General features: G+C 46.3%; 1 protein-coding gene across 1 annotated transcript; it reads left to right on the forward strand.

Annotated features, from left to right (window-relative positions):
* The first annotated feature begins 3,831 nt into the window (after positions 1–3,831).
* LOC143833278 (keratin, type II cuticular Hb5-like) lies at positions 3,832–15,093 on the forward strand. The gene is made up of 9 exons (XM_077328893.1): positions 3,832–4,368; positions 5,625–5,833; positions 7,056–7,116; positions 7,721–7,816; positions 8,645–8,809; positions 10,225–10,350; positions 10,975–11,195; positions 12,102–12,133; positions 12,233–15,093. The coding sequence occupies exons 1-9, from the start codon at positions 3,883–3,885 to the stop codon at positions 12,484–12,486; spliced, it is 1,650 nt and encodes a 549-aa protein (XP_077185008.1). The 5' UTR covers positions 3,832–3,882; the 3' UTR covers positions 12,487–15,093.
* The last annotated feature ends 2,285 nt before the right edge of the window (positions 15,094–17,378 follow it).

The following is a 17,378-nucleotide window of genomic DNA, read 5'->3' on the forward strand; positions in this document are numbered from 1 at the left end:
TTTGTGGGTTTAAGTAGGGCACCTGGCCCTTTATATCCCTTTGGGGAAGCTGGGCTTGGCTTGCTTCTGGTGGGGGGAATAGCAATTTAGTGGCATTTATGAGCTGGGAGTTTTCGGCAAGTGGCTTCTCGCGCACTGGCTTTCATCGCCAGGCCAAACGCAGCTGCCCTCCTGAGGAAGGCCCTATGAAGTTATTGGCTCAGATGTTGTCCATGGAACGATGCCACCAGTATGACACCAGGGCTGAGATGGGACTCCAGGCGGTGGCAAGGCCTCCTATTAAGCATATGTCTCATCCTCTGTATGTAGCCTAATTATAGATTCTGTAGGCCAGCTAACTCATGGTTGGGGAGGCCATTTTGGAACGAGGACAGCTAGGGTGGCTGGCCTCCAAGTGGAGCCTGGAAACCTCTCGGAAGAACAAGTGACCTCTAGACTGGAGGGATCCGTCCCTCAGGCGAAAATGGCTGCTTTGGAGGGTGGACCCTGGGGCATTTTACCTCCCTGATGAAGTCCTTCCTTTCCCCAAACTGGGATTTCTCAACCAAGATTTTGTGAAATACTCAGGTTTCTTGATGGCCCTCGAAAGGTTTCCCGAATAGGGTTACTTAATTTTTAATATATTTCTGAAAAACTTGTTAAACATTTAATGGGTGATATGACCATACAGGCTCATGTTGACCCACCCACCCCCTCCCAAACTGGCCAATGATGGGCTTCAAGGGGAGCGAAGGGGAGGGGTACCAGGTGGGCATGTCCACAGCTCTGCTTCCCAACCGTATTCTGCACAATCGCACCACTTCTGGGGCTTCTTGAAGCCTGAAGAACATTTCAGGAGTTTCTCAATGGTAAAAAAACTGAGATAAGCTGCCCTAAACCCTCCCTTCCCCAGAGTCCAACCCGCAAATCTCCAAGAATTCCCTAACCCAGAGCCTGGTGACCCTCGATTTAGCTGTTACAGTCGTGGGAAATGGTGTTACCACCAGAGGCACATTCCTCATCAGGAGATGCCTCGTGATGCTTACCTGACTGGTTGGCTTTTGGAAATGTCTGGCGACCGCCTCCGTACTTGCTTTGAGTGCCCGGTCCCTCGTGATGCAAATGCACAGCCTTGCACTTCCCCCGCCATCCCAGCTTTATTTACTAATAAAAACCGATGATTATAGCATCGGTTGCTGCTCCAGTTGCCGCCCTTTGGAGGGCCTTTTTGACTCTCATTAAAGGCTCCCTACTGGAAACAGAAAGGCAAAGCTAATAAAGACATTCTTCAGCTTGTGCTCTCTGGATACACCCCATTCAGCAGCTACATTGCAGAATTTGGTTTGCTGGGCGTGGGTCGACTGGTAGGGTTTGCTATGAAGTTAATATGGAGAAAATGCTGTAAGTCACATTGTGGTAGGGTTTCCAGCCCTACCTGGCACCCAATGGGAGAAATCAGGAGGACTGGGACATGCTAGTCAATCTCACACCAGCATGCTGCATCCCTTCCATCAGCCCCATAGAGTTTGGGGAGAGTCTTAGAGCATCACGTTGGCTCTTGGTTTGTCTCTGCTTTGTGGTTTGTGTTGGATTGTCAGGTTCAACATGTCGGAATAGGCCATGTCTGGTGTACAAAGAAGAAGAGAAGACGACCCTTGAGGAGGCAGCAAGAAGATTATTAGATAGGATAATGAGATCAGGACCTTATCTCCTGTTAAGTGTCCTTCCTTGCATGTCTCCAGATTGCTCCTCTTAAGGACAATTTCCCCCTTCTTTTTAGAAGTGCCACATTCTCTCTCTCTCTCTCTCTCTCTCTCTCTCTCTCTCTCTCTCTCTCTCTCTCAGCTAGACCTGTAGTTAGTGACTACCTCTCTCTGCACTATCAAGTATATTAAATCCTAAATAAACTTTTACCCACTCTTTAATCAGGTTGTGCACCTCACTGTTTTTTACTCTAGCCGCACAACATTGCCTTTGATTCTCAGGCTGTGCATTGGCAGTGTTTGTCCAGTTTTACGTTTGTTAAGCTTGCAATAATGCTCCTCTGCAGTTGGTTTTGATCATTCTCTGGTTAGACATTGGCTTGGATTCTTGGGTTGGACATTTTTCATGTTAGGCTTGCTACCTTGTCCTGCCATTCTTCCAGGTTTCCCTGGCTCTGCATTGGCTCTTTGGGGTTGTTGGGTCTGTATGCTTTGAAGACGTTTTGGCCAGGGGTTGCTTTGCTTCCTCTTGTGTCTCTTGTGCCTTCAGGCCCTCTAGTTCCCATAGGCAAATAATATATAAAATAATATATAAAATAATAGACAAATAATAGTGGAACACCCCCTCCCCCCCCAAAAAAAGATATGAATACCAATCTGGGAAAACCACAAATCCCGATATTTGTCAGCTTCCTGATACTTCTATCTGGAAAATAGGTTTTTAAAGGTGCACATCTGTGGTTGCCAACTCTGATCGGGGAAATTCCAGGAGACATGGAGGCTGTGTCTGTGGAGGGGAGAATTTGGGATGGATTTTACCTAGAATCTATGGTATATTGTGGAATGGAAAATGCCAGGAAAAAAGGAAGCTGTGTAGTCATGACCCTGAAGCTACAGTAAATAATGTTTCCAAAAGTACAAAATAGTCATTTATAAAGTGTAATAAAGACAGTCATAATAACCAAATGCTCTAAATTTTTGTACAATTCAACAAGTGTCATACAAAGAATAATTCATGCAACAGTTCAACAGGTTAGTTCCAACTGAAGTCCAAAAGAGGATCCGGTAACCCCCTGTTTTGCTTTTATGATGTACCTAAATAATTGAAGTGAAGCAATGTAATAATAAAATTATTTAGGCAAAGGCAGAGCCCGGGTTCCATCTTGGATCCGTTAGATCCATCGGCCAGCTCTCTCTCGTGAGACCAACATTATGACCTCTGACTGAACAGGTGGGGGTTAATGGATCAGAACGCCATCGTTGTTAATATTGCCTATCATATAATGGGAACTTATGGAGTTTTATTGTGATTTTAATGTTTTATTGTAAACCACGGTGAGACCTCCTGGTGAACAGCGGTATATGTTTAAATAATAAATAAGTTCACTGTAGGAGCCACCTTCTATGAAACAGGGGAACCTCAGGTAGCAGAGAGAAGATTTTGAATCGGTAACATTCCTGGTCTTCGGACCTTCCAGCCCCCTTTTCGATTTCAGATTCCCCCTTGCACAAATCAAGCCCCTGTTATTTTTCCGCCCTTTTCCGCTTCCACCAACTGTATGTGTTTTTCCAGCATTAGCTCTGCATCAGAACCGGACACTGGGCATTCGAACACCATGTCAATGTTCATTTAAAAGCCAAATAACTGGTGACCATGATGCAAACAAACCTACAAAATAAACAGGAAAAGCAGTGAACCAAAATCGTAGACATGTAAGGGATATAGAATCATAGAATCATAGAATCATAGAGTTGGAAGGGGCCATACAGGCCATCTAGTCCAACCCCCTGCTCTGCGCAGGATATTTGCTCATCTCTATTGCAGTGCAGTGATGATCCCACAGAGGTCTTTCCCCAAGGATTCATCCTTGTATAGAATCCCCCCGACCTTTGCCATTTAACCCTGGGGGCAGTTCTCCATGGGAGACTGCAACACAGTTTCATAGGCTGGGCCTTCTGAACAATGATGGGTAACAGCCTGGGTGTCTTTTATAGATGCAATGAGCCGCACGTTCCCTTTTTTATTAACTCCACGCTCATAAATGCTAGGATTTGTTCTGATCTCCCCCATTACGAGGCTGCCAAGCCAAGCTTCCCAAAGCGATATAAAGGCCAGGCTCATTCTGGAGAGAATCGGTTTGCACTGGCCCTTCCCGCAGTTTCCGTCTCTTCATTTTCAGCCACCCGTTTCTAAGAAGTCATGTCTTGTCCACCGAGCCCTGGGAGCGGAACCACTAATTTTACTTCTTGCTCAGCCGTCCTGCCGTCGACGGGAAGCAAGGACCGGGCCAGCTCCCCTTGCCCTCTCGGTTCTCCTTGCTCTAGTAAAGCAGGCAGCCCTGGGTTTAAGGGCACCGGTTATTTTAGCAGCCGCAGCCTGTCCTGCTACAACTCCAAAGGCTCTAAGGCCACACTCGGTAGCAGCCGTGCCGCTAGATACGGCTCCCAGGGGGTCGGTCCTGGATTTGGCTACTCGAGGGGCCCCGGATCCAGTTATGGTTCATATGGGTTTCGACGCAGTGGGGCCAGCGTCCCCGGCACCCCCTTCATCACGCCTGTCACTTGGAACGAGACTCTGCTGCAGCCCCTCAACCTGGAGCTCAACTCTTCCGCCCAGGCGGTGAAATGCCAGGAGAAGAACGAACTCCAGTGCCTGAACAGCAAGTTTGCTTGTTTCATCGACAAGGTGAGTGGGTGGCAGGCTGCCCCCAAGCGGCCAAACCTACTTGATCCCCTGCAGACGGCTGTTAGGGAAGGCGTGGTGCACAATGAAGAGCGATATCCGGCTAAAGATGGAAGAGCCAGGGTGGTGTAAGAGTCAGAACGTCAGAGGACTGAATTCAGATTCTCATTCTGCCATGGAAGCTTGTGGCCGACCTTGGCCCAGCAATTCTCTCTCTCCCTCCCTCTCTCTCTCTCCCTCCCTTCCTCCCTTCCTCTCTCCCTCTCCCTCTTTCTCTCTCTCTCACTCACTCACACACACACACACCAAGAGCCAATGTGGTGTAGTGGTTAAGAGCGGCAGCCTCTAACCTGGAGAGCCAGGTTTGATTCACTTAGCCACATGGGTGACCTTGGGCTAGTCACAGTTCTGTTAGAGCTGTTCTCACAGAAAAGTTCTGTCAGAACTCTGTCAGCCACACCTACCGCACAAGGTGCCTATTGTGGGGAGAGGAAGGGAAGGCGATTGTAAGCTGCTTTGAGACTCCTTTGGGTAATGAAAAGCAAGGTATAAAAAATAAACTTCTCTCTCTCTCTCTCTCTCTTTCTCTCTCTCTCTCTCTGCCTAACCCACTTTACAAGGTTATTGTTGGAAGAAGGTCACCATCTACAACTGAAATCAAACCTCTGAATTGGGAATAAATGCACCAGGCTGGGATGGGAGGGATGAGGGAACGGGGGGGGGGGGGCAGCCTTACCAAAGGTGTTCAGGATCACCTGCCTCTTTAGACACTGAAGCTGGCTGAAGGGTTTTATTTTAAAAAGATGGTCCTCTGGGCTTGCTTCATTGTTAGGGCTGCCAGCCGGAAGCTGGCAATCCTAATCAAAGCACACACTGGATACCAGCTCACGGTGTGTCAGTTTTGGGTTATTGACCATTTTATCACTATGTTCTTATCAGGATTCAACTTAAGACAGCCAGCTTACTCTGCTGTCTCTAATCTGGAGAACTGGGTATGCTTTCCCACTCCTCTGCCTGCAACCAGCTGGGTGACCTTGGGCCAATCACAGATCTCTCTGAGCTCTCTCGGCCTCACCTACCTCAGCGGTTGTCTGTTGTAGGGAGAGGAAGGGGAGGCGATTGTAAGCTGCTAAGAGGTAGAAAAAAGCAGGGTACGGGGGGGGGAACCCTTCTCTTCAGCTTTTCTTAGCCAATACATGGAAAGTAATGCGCAACTTTTTAAAAACGCGTCCGGACAGTCCCTGTTCCTATTCATTTAGGTCCGACACCTTGAGCAGCACAACCTGATGCTGAAGACCAAGTGGGACTTCTTGAAAGAAAAGAAACGGCAAAAAAGCAACATGGAGCCGCTCTTTAACGACCACCTCAGTACGCTGAAGAAGGAACTGGAATGCCTGGAATGGGAACGGTCCCAGCTGCAGGTGGAAATGAACAACTGGCGGGAAACCATGGAAGGGAACAAGAAAAGGTGAACCGCAGGGCCAGATTAAGCAATAGGCTGAGCACCTCAAAGAGGAGGGTTACTACGTAGCATAAAACCTGATGTGGCCATATAGCACAGAAGGGCCGGGCAGACCCTTGGGTCTTGGGTACTATCGGGGGAGCATCTCGGACCTTGCAGGAGGCCTGCAGAAGAAAATGGAGGATAGTAAGGAAGGAAGTTGGAGAATGTGGCTGTGGTGTGTAGGGCTGGATATTCAGTTAAAGGGAGATTAGAAAGCCCTTCTCTTATCACTGCCTAACAAGGTGACACACTAGTCAATGCTAGTTATCTGTTCCACTTAATATTTCTTGTAAGTCCTAGCAGGAGGAGCTGGTCTCATGGCTTAAGTGCCACTCAGTGCTTAACACCTACTCAGGGCGGCTGTCCCGCTTCTGAGTTCCTCCTTCTCCAACCGGCTTGCCTGTCTGTCCAGCGGTCAGCCAATTGCTTTCCGTCCCCCACCCCTGCCCCCCCCCTCCTCAGAGGCTGCAGATCCCTGCTGCAGTAGATCTGCCCCTGCTGGCGAGTTCCCTGCCTTGGGGCCTCCAGCCTTTTCAGGTCCTGGGGGGGAGGAAGAGGCCATCTGCAGAGTTTTCCCACCCCACCCACCCCAATCTAGAGCCCATTGGATTCTTGAATGCAACGGGTTTTGTCCCTAGTCAACATATAAAACCTCTCTCTCCATTTTTCTTTCTCTTCTTATTGTAATTTTGTAATCCGTAGCCAATTTGTCTTTCTCTATCTCACTATCTTATACATTTTATATTTAATTATATGTGTGGATTATGTACTCAGTATGTTGATTGCGATGCCCCAATGACAGCCTTTCTCAACATTTTTAAAATTGAGAAACCTCTGAAACATTCTTCAAGTTTCAGGAAACCCCAGATTTGGTGTGATCATGCAGAATATGGTTGGGAGACATAACTGTGTACATGCCCCTCCCCTTCCCACCACCTCCAGGCCCATCATTGGCTATTTGAGGGGGGGGCAGGTCCACATGACCACATATGGTTAGATCACTTGATAAATGTTTAACACATTTAAAAAATATATTAAAAATGAATTAACTCCCACCCATTTGGGAAACCCTTCTAGGGTCATCAAGAAACCCCAGGGTTTCATGAAACTGTAGTTGAGAAAACCAGGCCCATGACTAAGGCAATAAAATGCTTACTATTACTTCTCTGTCTCCTAACCTCTCCAGGTTTGAAGAGGAATGCAACAGAAGATCCTGTGCTGAAAATGAATATGTGGCACTTAAGAAGGCAAGTGACAAACTATTCAGAATCTTGGCCAAAGGTCAAAAGTGACATAGTAATCCAAGTTACTTGTGTAACCCCAGCGGCCGCTTCATTCGTGGCCCAGCTAGCTTCTCGCTGTGAAGGGGTGGGAAGAGGCAGGTGTGGCCACCGGCACGCCGGTGGACGCAAACGCGCATGCACAGAGCTGCGCGGAGCTGCCACGCGTGCATGGCGCCCGGGCCACCTGCTCTCCCCCACCCCTGGAGGCGGTCCTCAACTGCAAAAAGGTTGGGGACCGCTGCTTTAAGATCACTGGGCTGCACTCTTGAGGTTCTTGGTTTTAATATTGGAGGTTTATGGGGTTTTATGGGGAACTTCAATGTAATACGCCTTGAGTCCAAGGAGGAAAGTATACTAGAATAATAATAATAATAATAATTATTATTATTATTATTATTATTATTCTAGTATACTTTCCTCCTTGGATTATTATTATTATTATTATTATTATTGACATTTTCAAATTTAGATTTGATCATAATAGCAATTTGTCCCATGAAGGATTAATTGCATGTTGTCCTTTGGTGAAAATTTCTTTTAAAACCCTACATTTTTTTATTGTCCCTAGAAAGTGGATTGTGTTTTTATGGACAAGTCAGATAAAGAATCCAAGGTGGAGAGACTGATACGAGACATCTGCTTTTATAGAACTACTTTTGAGGAGGTAACATTTGGTCTGGTCAGCAATGCAATTTGCCCATCATGGTTGAGCAGTTTGAAATACCTGGGAACTTTGGGGGTGGAGCCTGGTGAGGGAGGGGTTTGGGAAGGAACAGGACATTGCTATCCCTTTCCCCGGGGATTAGTTCATTTTCACCCATTGTAGAGGGCAAGAATTCCTACAGCAAGCAGAGAATCCATTAATGAGAATTTTATTATTAATGGCAGCTTACCCAATTAACAGAAAACGGCATCAGAGTTTTCTCCCAAATTCAATGCATCTAACAGCTCTATGGCATAGGGTTTTATACAGGTGGAAAGTCACACCCAAAATTGTCATATTTCCTTTTGCCCACTCCTGTACAGACTCTGATAAGAATCTTATTTATTTATTTATTTATATTTATATTTTTCCCAATCACTCTGGGTCAGGTACTATTTCATAAAAATTAGAACATTTGACTTGCCTCCATGGAGGTGGATAATTAAAAGTAGGTGAAGGATTAAAGATGCTGAGTCCCTCCCTCCATTCTAAAATTGCCCCACCCAGGTTAACATCGCCTGGGGTTATCGACTGGAGTAACTATGACTGAGAGCAGAAAAGCCCATAGTCCACAGGGGAGTTAGGCTTTTGATTGGGCCGCTATCGACTGTATTTGGAAGTTTTTATATGTATTTATGTTTTATATAAACCGCCACAAGCCGGCTGGGCTTACAGTGGTGATCTATGAATGAATGAATGAATGAATGAATGAATGAATGAATGAATCCATCCATCCATCCATCCATCCATCCATGTTGGACTAAATACATTCCATGTTCATTTTTGTAGGAAATTGGCGAGTTGCAGTCTCGCATCTCAGACACGTGTGTTACGGTGAAAATGGATAACAGCCGGGCCTTAGATGTGGCCTGCATCGTCGAAGAATTCCGGGCTCGGTATGAGAACATTGCCTCCCGGAGCCGGGCTGAGGCTGAGAACTGGTGTCAGTGCCAGGTATAATTGCTATCTCTTTAATTTGGTGTCCCCTGTCTAGAATTTTTTGAGCCAAGCAAAAGAAACGACGAATCGTGTAGCCAAGGCATGAATGTATGTCTTTAGGAGTACAACGAAGAGAGGATAAGTCATTACATTAACAAATCTTCATCCTAAACAAAATTACTCCAGAGGATATAATGCATGGATGAGTATGTCTCCTTTAAGCAATGATGAAAGCTGATGCTAAAAGCTGGATGAGGTTCCGGTAAATCCCTGTTTCAAAAAGACTTCCTCAGCAGCAAAGTCTATAAGGTTTAGAAAACAGCTCTAGGAAGGAGCCAAGCTGGTTTAACTTTTCCTGCTTGAGTGGTCAGTTTGAGATACTGCTGCCCGTTAGTGCACCTGTCCTCTCAATCATTCTTCATCGTGCTCCTAAAGATATGGATTCACATCTTGGCCACACAATTGGTTGTTTCTTTTGCTTTGCTAGATTGTTTTCATGTTCTCCTAGAGTGTTTCTATAGATGTCTTAAAATGCACAGTATGGGTTTTATCTCACTGATCTGTGAGCTTTGGCCCAGAATATGGTATATTAAAGCCAGGACACTTTATCCACATGCTATATTTTTCTCTGGTCTGAAGAAACCAACCCAATATCATTGCACTGAAAATCCTGAGTGCCTATATGGCCAGAACTTGTTATACTTCCAAGGCACGGTCACTTAAAATGGTCTTCTCATTTCGAATTATCCCCTTCTCTCTGTTTTATATAATGAGAGTTTAGGAAATTCTATCAAGCAGGCGTGGTAAACTCCAAAAGCAGAAGTTTATGCCCTGAAGGATATCATGAGGGTCAAAGTGGGGGCTGCAATGAGAGGGACCAAGCCCTATGAAGATAGGTTGAGGGACTTGGGAATGTTCAGCCTGGAGAAAAGGAGGTTGAGAGGGGACATGATAGCCCTCTTTAAGTATTTGAAAGGTTGTCACTTGGAGGAGGGCAGGATGCTGTTTCCGTTGGCTGCAGAGGAGAGGACACGCAGTAATGGGTTTAAACTACAAGTACAACAATATAGGCTAGATATCAGGAAAAAAATTTCACAGTCAGAGTAGTTCAGCAGTGGAATTGGCTGCCTAAGGAGGTGGTGAGCTCTGTAATTTCTCTCCCCATCTTCCTCATGTACAAATTCTTACTGAGACCACAAGGAGAATTTAAAATCCAAGCCTTAATCTCTGTCTGGGCCAGAAGATGACCTTCTCCAGCCCTTGACCCATCTTCCCAGGGCTAAGTGATGCAGCATGAGCTTTGCATATATGGGGTCCTACCCTAAGTCCTTCGCATCTGAAATGGACATATCAGGCAGTATATCTGAGAAAGAACACCGTGACTGATGGAGAACCACCACCTGTTATGTCATTTCCATCCTTCATCGTAGTATCAAGAGCTGAAGACAACTGCAGCCAAACATTGTGACAGCCTACGCAATGTCAAGGATGAACTGAGTGAATTGACACGTATTGTTCACAGAATGGAAACAGAGATTGCAAATGTCAAAGCCCAGGTGAGCCCTGAACTTGAATGCATGATTGATGTGTTTGTCTACAGAACATAATGAGTTCAACATGTGCAAACAATTGTGGCTCAGAACATCAAGTTGCTACCTTGCCCCTACTTTTGTAAATAAAGTGGCATATGACCACATGTGTTGTCCCAAGTATGGGTAGATTGGTCCCTGCCCACTGGTCCATTGTAATAGAGTGAGCTATCCTTTTTCCAAACTGAACTAACCATTATGCACAGGAGTAGCGGTCCCCAACCTTTTTAAGGTTGAGGACCGCCTCCGGGGGTGGCGAAGAGCTGGCGGCCCGGGCGCCACGCATGCGCGTTAGTGCTCCCTGGTGCTGAAAATGTGCATGCGCAGAGCTGCCGCGCATGCGCATTTTCACCACCAGCAGGGCTCTTTTGTCCTTATGCTTCCTAATGCAAGCAGAAAGCTGAAGCATTATGGACTTGCCACAGGCTTGTAGGTCCACCAAGTACCGAGTTCTCCAAAACTTTCACTATGGCTAGTCAGGTGGATAGGAATATAAAGGGAGAGCAGAAGATTATTCTACCCAGGTTGTGTTCGGCACCTTGCTGCCAAATGTTTGCTCCATCTCCTCGTGCCTTCCCTCTGCTTTGACAGCGTTGCAAACTGGAAGAGGAGGTGGCCGCCGCGGAGGAGCGAGGGGAGATGGCTGTGAAAGATGCCAAAGGCAAGCTGTCCGAGCTGGAGGAAGCCCTGCACAAGGCCAAGCAGGACATGGCCTGCCAACTGCGGGAATACCAGGAGCTGATGAGCCTCAAGTTGGCCCTGGACATCGAGATCGCCACCTACAGGAAGCTGCTGGAAGGAGAGGAATGCAGGTAAAAACATGAGGCCTTGTTGGATGCAACAAAAGGGCTATTAGAATGTACCCAGAAGTGCAAAATAAACTATTTGGTGAATAGGGTTTCCAACCACCAGGTGATGGCTGGAGATCTCCTGGGATTGCCCTTCTTTCACTCCCTTCCCCCCACCTTTCCTACTACCATGGTGGCTCTGCCTCATGCAGGCCTGAAAGAAGGACAGGAGCTGAGAAGACAGCCCCAACCCCACCCAACCCCACCCCATGCCATGCCACAACCAACACCCTGTGGGGTGGGTGAGGCTGAGAGAGCCCTGATATCACTGCTCAGTCAGAACAGTTTTATCAGTGCCGTGGCGAGCCCAAGGTCACCCAGCTGGCTGCATGTGGGGGAGCGCAGAATAAAACCCGGCTCTCAAGATTAGAAGTCCGCACTCCTAACCACTACACCAAACTGGCTTCAGATTTGAGCGAAAGGTTTAAATACTGTAATCAACAACAACAACCAAAAGTTTGCTCTGTGGAGTGGTAGGATATGGATAGGATCTGCTACATCATTTGAGCCTCATCAATGGGTACTCAGAGGTATACTATCTCTGAACATGGAGGTTCCAACACATTATTGGGGCTAATAACTCTTGATAGACCCATTCTTCACAAACTGTAACCCTATGGGACTGGATAGGGTTCAGTGAAAGAATAAGAGGTGGGTGATGGAGTTGTGAATTGTGGTAAAGGGCTATATTCTCATAGTGGTAAGGTATACCAGCTTATGTTTCATGCTTGTAAGCTCATTGTACCTTTTCCACCTAAGGGGAGTGAACTTCCACATCTATATAAAGGTACATATATCCTCAACACTGTGTCAACTGGGTCCCAGTATACAGATGATAATTCCTTTTCTTTTCTATTTAATTCCATCCAGGATGGGTGAAGGAGAATGTGCCGTGAATATTTGTAAGTATCTCCGAGAACTATATAAGATACATTGTTGCTAATTTCAATTGGTTTTACGGAATCTTTTCATCACACGGTCTTTTATGCATCTGTACACAGCTGTGCAAAGGAGTCAGGGCGCTGTCGTGTGCAACAAGGACCCCGTTTGCGGGCCAGGAAGAGGAGGCGGCATTCTGGCCAATGGGAATGACGTCGGCCATGCCGGAAGTTTCAGAATAGGCATTCCAGCAGGCTACGCCCCTTGTGTTGAGCTGGGTCCCATGTGCGCCCCTCCTGGATACAACATCAGAAATGTGAAGGGTGGCAATGTTAGGTTGTTACCTGCAGCCATTCCCTGTGGATCCAGAGGCTAAAGTCTAGCCTTCTGCCTACTGTCCGAGATACCTGAAGTCGTATCAGATATTGTTGACTCAGCATGCTTATCGTGACTCAGCAGTTCTTGACCATCCAGGGGAATCTCTGGGAAGTTCCAGCAACATATATTCTTGCTTCCCAATCTTGGGTCATTTGCCGTTCACAATCTGCTTGGTATATTCTGAATATTTTACATATCTAAAATGTTGACTGCATTATTATTTCAGTTTCAAAAAACTGAAGTGAGGCCAAAACAAAAACTCTCAAACAATTGTCCAGTGCTTTCTTTTTTTTCGTGGGGGGGGGGCAGCCCAACTCTAATTAGACCTCTCGATTAAGAATGCAAGTCGCAGCTCATAAGAAGATGTCATTTCAGGGGAACTGGTACCAGCAACAAGTTCAAACCCCTAGAATGGCTGGAAAGCCCTAATTTGCAAATAATGTGTCCAATTGATGATGAAAATGATAATAAAAATCACTGCTTGCCTTTGTGCAGGAAGTCTCTTATCTATGAGTACTCTGGGAGTTTAAATTACATAAACCTTACCTTGTATCTGGGTCTGCCATAAATATAAGCAGGAAATCAGGGGGAACATGGGGGGGGCACCAACAACAGCCTCAGGCTATCACTTCTGGAAAAACAGAGAAGTGACATCATGTCTCTCTAGGAATCCACAAACACTCTATGGATTTACCACTGATGTGGAATTCTCTAGGAATTTTCCAGCAATTCCTGGAGAGATGTGAAATCATTTCCAGGTTTTTACTGCCAGACAGATATGGTGGTAGCAAAAGCCAAGTCTCCTGCAACATAATGATATCGAATTTAGTGAGAAAACTAAGGACTTCCGGGTGAGGTTTTTACTGAAAGTGATGTCACATCCTTGCTGGGGTTATTTATTTCTCTCACCAGTCTCTGGAGTGCTTGCAGGCAAGGCTCACTGGGGATAGGAGAAACTTTGCTCCCAGCAGCCATATAACAATCCTAACTTTCTAGCAGGTGGAGGGGGGCACTACTTGGGCTGCAACTATGACATGTAAAGAGGTGTTTCAGTCATCTTGTCCCCTGTCATGACCTGAAATGGCCACAGGGTGTTGCTTTTTGCTCCACTTGGGAAATCTGCATGAACACTATCAGTACATACACCAGTTTGGTGTAATGGTTAGGAGTGCGGACTTCTAATCTGGCATGCCAGGTTTGATTCTGCGCTCCCCCACATGCAATCAGCTGGGTGACCTTGGGCTCGCCACGGCACTGATAAAACTGTTCTGACCGGGCAGTGATATCAGGGCTCTCTCAGCCTCACCCACCTCACAGGGTGTCTGTTATGGGGAGAGGAATGGGAAGGCGACTGTAAGCCACTTTGAGCCTCCTTTGGGTAGGGAAAAGCGGCATATAAGAACCAACTCTTCTTCTTCTTCTACATGTGGTGCCTTCCAATGGGTAAGCAGTGGGTCTAAGGTGGGGCTGTTCCAGGTAGGGGAAATGGCATTGAGAGGGAGATTTAAAGCCACTCTCCAACTCCTGTCTGGAAACTGGTTTCCCCAGTGATGAACTTGAAACACACATCTTATATAAAGTCCTCATGGTGGACCCAAACACAACAGTAGGGCTGATTGATGCAGGCTTTCTCAACCAGGGTTTTGTGAAATCCTGGGGTTTCTTGATAGCCCTGGAAGGGCTTCCTGAATGGGTGGGAGTTCATGTTTATATATCAAATTTGTTAAATATTTAATGGGTGATATGACCTCCCCAAATGATCAATGATAGCCCTAGAGGGGATGGGAAGGGGTAGGGTGCTGGGTGAGTATCTACACAGCTTTGCTTCTCAACCATATTCTGTACAATTGTGCTACTTCTGTGGGTTCTTGAAGTCTAAAGAATGTTTCAGGGCTTTCTCAATTGTTAAAAAATGAGTGATACCCAGGCTCTTGCAGTTATGTGGGACACATACCCACTTTGGAGCTCTTTAATCCATCCCCCTCTCCCCTCTGTCTCTCTCACACTCACATACAAACACATACACACACAAAAACCTCTTCCCTCCCCACTTCCCATCCCCCTCTCTCTCCTTCCCTCTTCCTTCCCGACCTACTCCCTGGTCCCTTCCTCCTCCAGACATACACACACAAAAACATGCACACAGAGTCCACCCCCTCCCCCTCTCTTCTCCTAGGAGGGTCCTGGCCTCCTCCGGCCTGGAGGGCAGTGCCTGGGCCTGTGCTGGCATCATGGCCTGTGTTCTGGCCCCCATGTTCATGGACTACAATTCCCATGAGTGTTATTGGTAATCTAGGAGTGTTGGTCTGCGTTTGCTGGCAGGGGCTCATGGGAATTGTAGTCCATGGACATCTGGAGGACCACAGGTTGACTACCCCTGGACTAGACCGTTCCTTGGTGAATGGGGAAGGGAAGTCAGGCTGTTTTTCAGCTTATGCACCTGCCGAGTTACATTCAAATGAATGAGATTTAGCATTGCCTGACTCTTAGCAACAATTTGGATGTAAGAAAGTAGGAGCTATTTCAACCTTGTGCATTTCATTCTTTTACCCTCTGGTTGGTAGCTTTTGGGTTGTTAAAAAATATCGCTCTTCTGAATATCGGTTTTCAATAAACGTAGCTGAGCAAAGCCTGGAGTCAGATTATTATTATTATTATTTTAATTAAGTAAGTCAACAATTAAGTAATTAAATTTGTACACCACCCTCCCAATATGGGTCTGGGCAATATACAACATGGGTTAAAATTAACAGTGGATTAAAAAAAAAAACCCACAGTGTATCAATATTAAAATTAAGACAGAATAAAACAGAAGTAACAAATGGGCAGCCTTAGTAATACCAGCCTCCAGACATTTCACTGCCTATAGGACAGGATGTCACTCAGCGGGCTGTAACTGTGCAACAGAGGAATAATTAAATGTTAGCACTGTGGCAGGTGTCATATTTTGCATTTTCAAGTCTGGTCCGTACCTAACTGGGTTATCTGCTGACTGCAGCATTCAATAATGGCATATATCTGAATCGGCCGTCTCATAGGGAGCATTGCACCAGATACAGTCAATGGTCAGTGTTGAGCAACAGTGGCTAATAGAGCTGCTCACTGTGTGGGGAGGGGTTACTACTCCAGGGCAATCGAGGGGGTGGTGGGCTTCCTACCCTTTCCGGTAAGCAAGGCAGGGAGCACTTTGGACAGCGCCGTTCAAGTTGCTGACTGGCTTCCTGCCTAATGTCCCAGTTGATGATCCCTCCCACAGCCACCTCCTCTTCTCTCCACCACTCAGTGGGAGAAGCCATGCCTTAGGGGCCTCCTAAGAGGTGGCTGGGTGTGAGTTGGCCTGCCCAGGGGAGGGCATGGAGCTCACACAGCCGGGTGGCTCAAGGTGGACCAATAGTGATGTGTGCCCACAAAGGTACCTTGAGTTGGACACTTCCCTGGGGTAAGGATCCTGACAGAAAAGGAACTTGGGCTCCCGGCTGGGAGATGAGAATGGATTCCTATGGGGCTGCCAGGATCATTAAAAGGGGGTGATGTGGTTGGTCTATGCCAGAGCAACACTCCTAGGTTATGAATAAAAGCTGTGGCAAGGCTATGCCAAAATGAAAAACTGAGAGTGTCAACGTCTTTATTAAGCCGGGATTGCCCACCTGCCTGTCAATGGGTAAGAACTAGGTTGATTTGGCAGACACTTGATGAAGCAAAGCTGCCCTGTCACTCTTTCTTCAGGTGACCCATGTCTTTCATTCTGTCCTTCAACTAAAGACCCAGGGGAAGCACATGGCATTCTCCCCTCATCCTTTTTTCTACTCACCAGTGAACTAAGTCCGGTCTTCTCCCCCAAACTCAGCCCAAACTGTAGAGCTCATCTCATTTAAAACATTTATTAGCCGCCTTTTATATCTCTTGCAGTCAAGAGATCAGAAGGAAACCGAGACTGGGAAGGGTAGCCATGAAGGAGCTAGAAAAGACATTTTAGGATGTGTCGCTGTAGAACCAAGATCTAAATAATTCATGGCACAGGTTTCCCCATTACTATTTAGACATGAAAGTTGGACAATGAAGAAAACTGACAGGTAGAAATTTGATTCATTTGAAATGTAGTGTTCAAGGATAGCTTGACAGATACCATGGACTGTCAAGACCAGGGGTAGTCAACCTGTGGTCCTCCAGATGTCCATGGACTACAATTCCCATGAGCCCCTGCCAGCGAATGTAAAATTACCAGACTGAGGCTAGCGTCCTTTGGTCACATTATGAGAAGAAGACCAGAGTCACCAAAAAAAAAAAAAAAACAGTAACACTAGGAAACATTGAGAGCAACAGGAGAAGAGCAAGACCCTGCATGAGATGGATTAACTTCAACAAGGAAGCTACAACCCTTAGTTTGCAGGACCTGAGCAAGGCTGTTGATGATGGGAGGTCATTATTTCATAGGGTCGCGATAAGTCAGAAGCCACAATGGCATTTCACACACACATCACCTGCCTTTCTATCTTCTAGAACTCAAGGCAGTTTTCAATACAAGCAGAACACAAAATATAAAAATATATAAGGCACATAAAAAGCCATGAATCAAATCCAGATGGGGACAAAATCAAACTAACCGAATGCCATCTTGATGAGAAGCATCTATTGCTAGGCCAAGGGCATCTAGGAAGTTTCCTGGCTAAAGGGGAATTTGTGTCTGGATTTCCCCAATCCTACTTGCTGTACTCCAGCTCTTATTTGATTTCCTCTGGGTTGAAATCAGAGTTAATATTAACATTCACTCAAATATGTCACCCTGTATATTTGGCAGGAAAAGGTGTTTGTTTTTTTAACTGAAGGACTAAAATGTTTGGAAAAGAAAAGGAAGGCGATTCGAGGACAGAGAGAAGAAGACAATGGCTG

The sequence above is a fragment of the Paroedura picta genome, chromosome 3, assembly GCF_049243985.1.
Source record: "Paroedura picta isolate Pp20150507F chromosome 3, Ppicta_v3.0, whole genome shotgun sequence".
Lineage (NCBI taxonomy): Eukaryota > Metazoa > Chordata > Lepidosauria > Squamata > Gekkonidae > Paroedura > Paroedura picta.

Excerpts from the sequence above, each read along its gene's own strand:
- LOC143833278 (XM_077328893.1), top strand. The coding sequence starts at position 3,883 with ATGTCTTGTCCACCGAGCCCTGGGAGCGGAACCACTAATTTTACTTCT. Across the intron at positions 7,817-8,644 it reads ATAGAACTACTTTTGAGGAG|GAAATTGGCGAGTTGCAGTC; the intron begins GTAACATTTGGT and ends TCATTTTTGTAG. Across the intron at positions 12,134-12,232 it reads AGAATGTGCCGTGAATATTT|CTGTGCAAAGGAGTCAGGGC; the intron begins GTAAGTATCTCC and ends ATCTGTACACAG.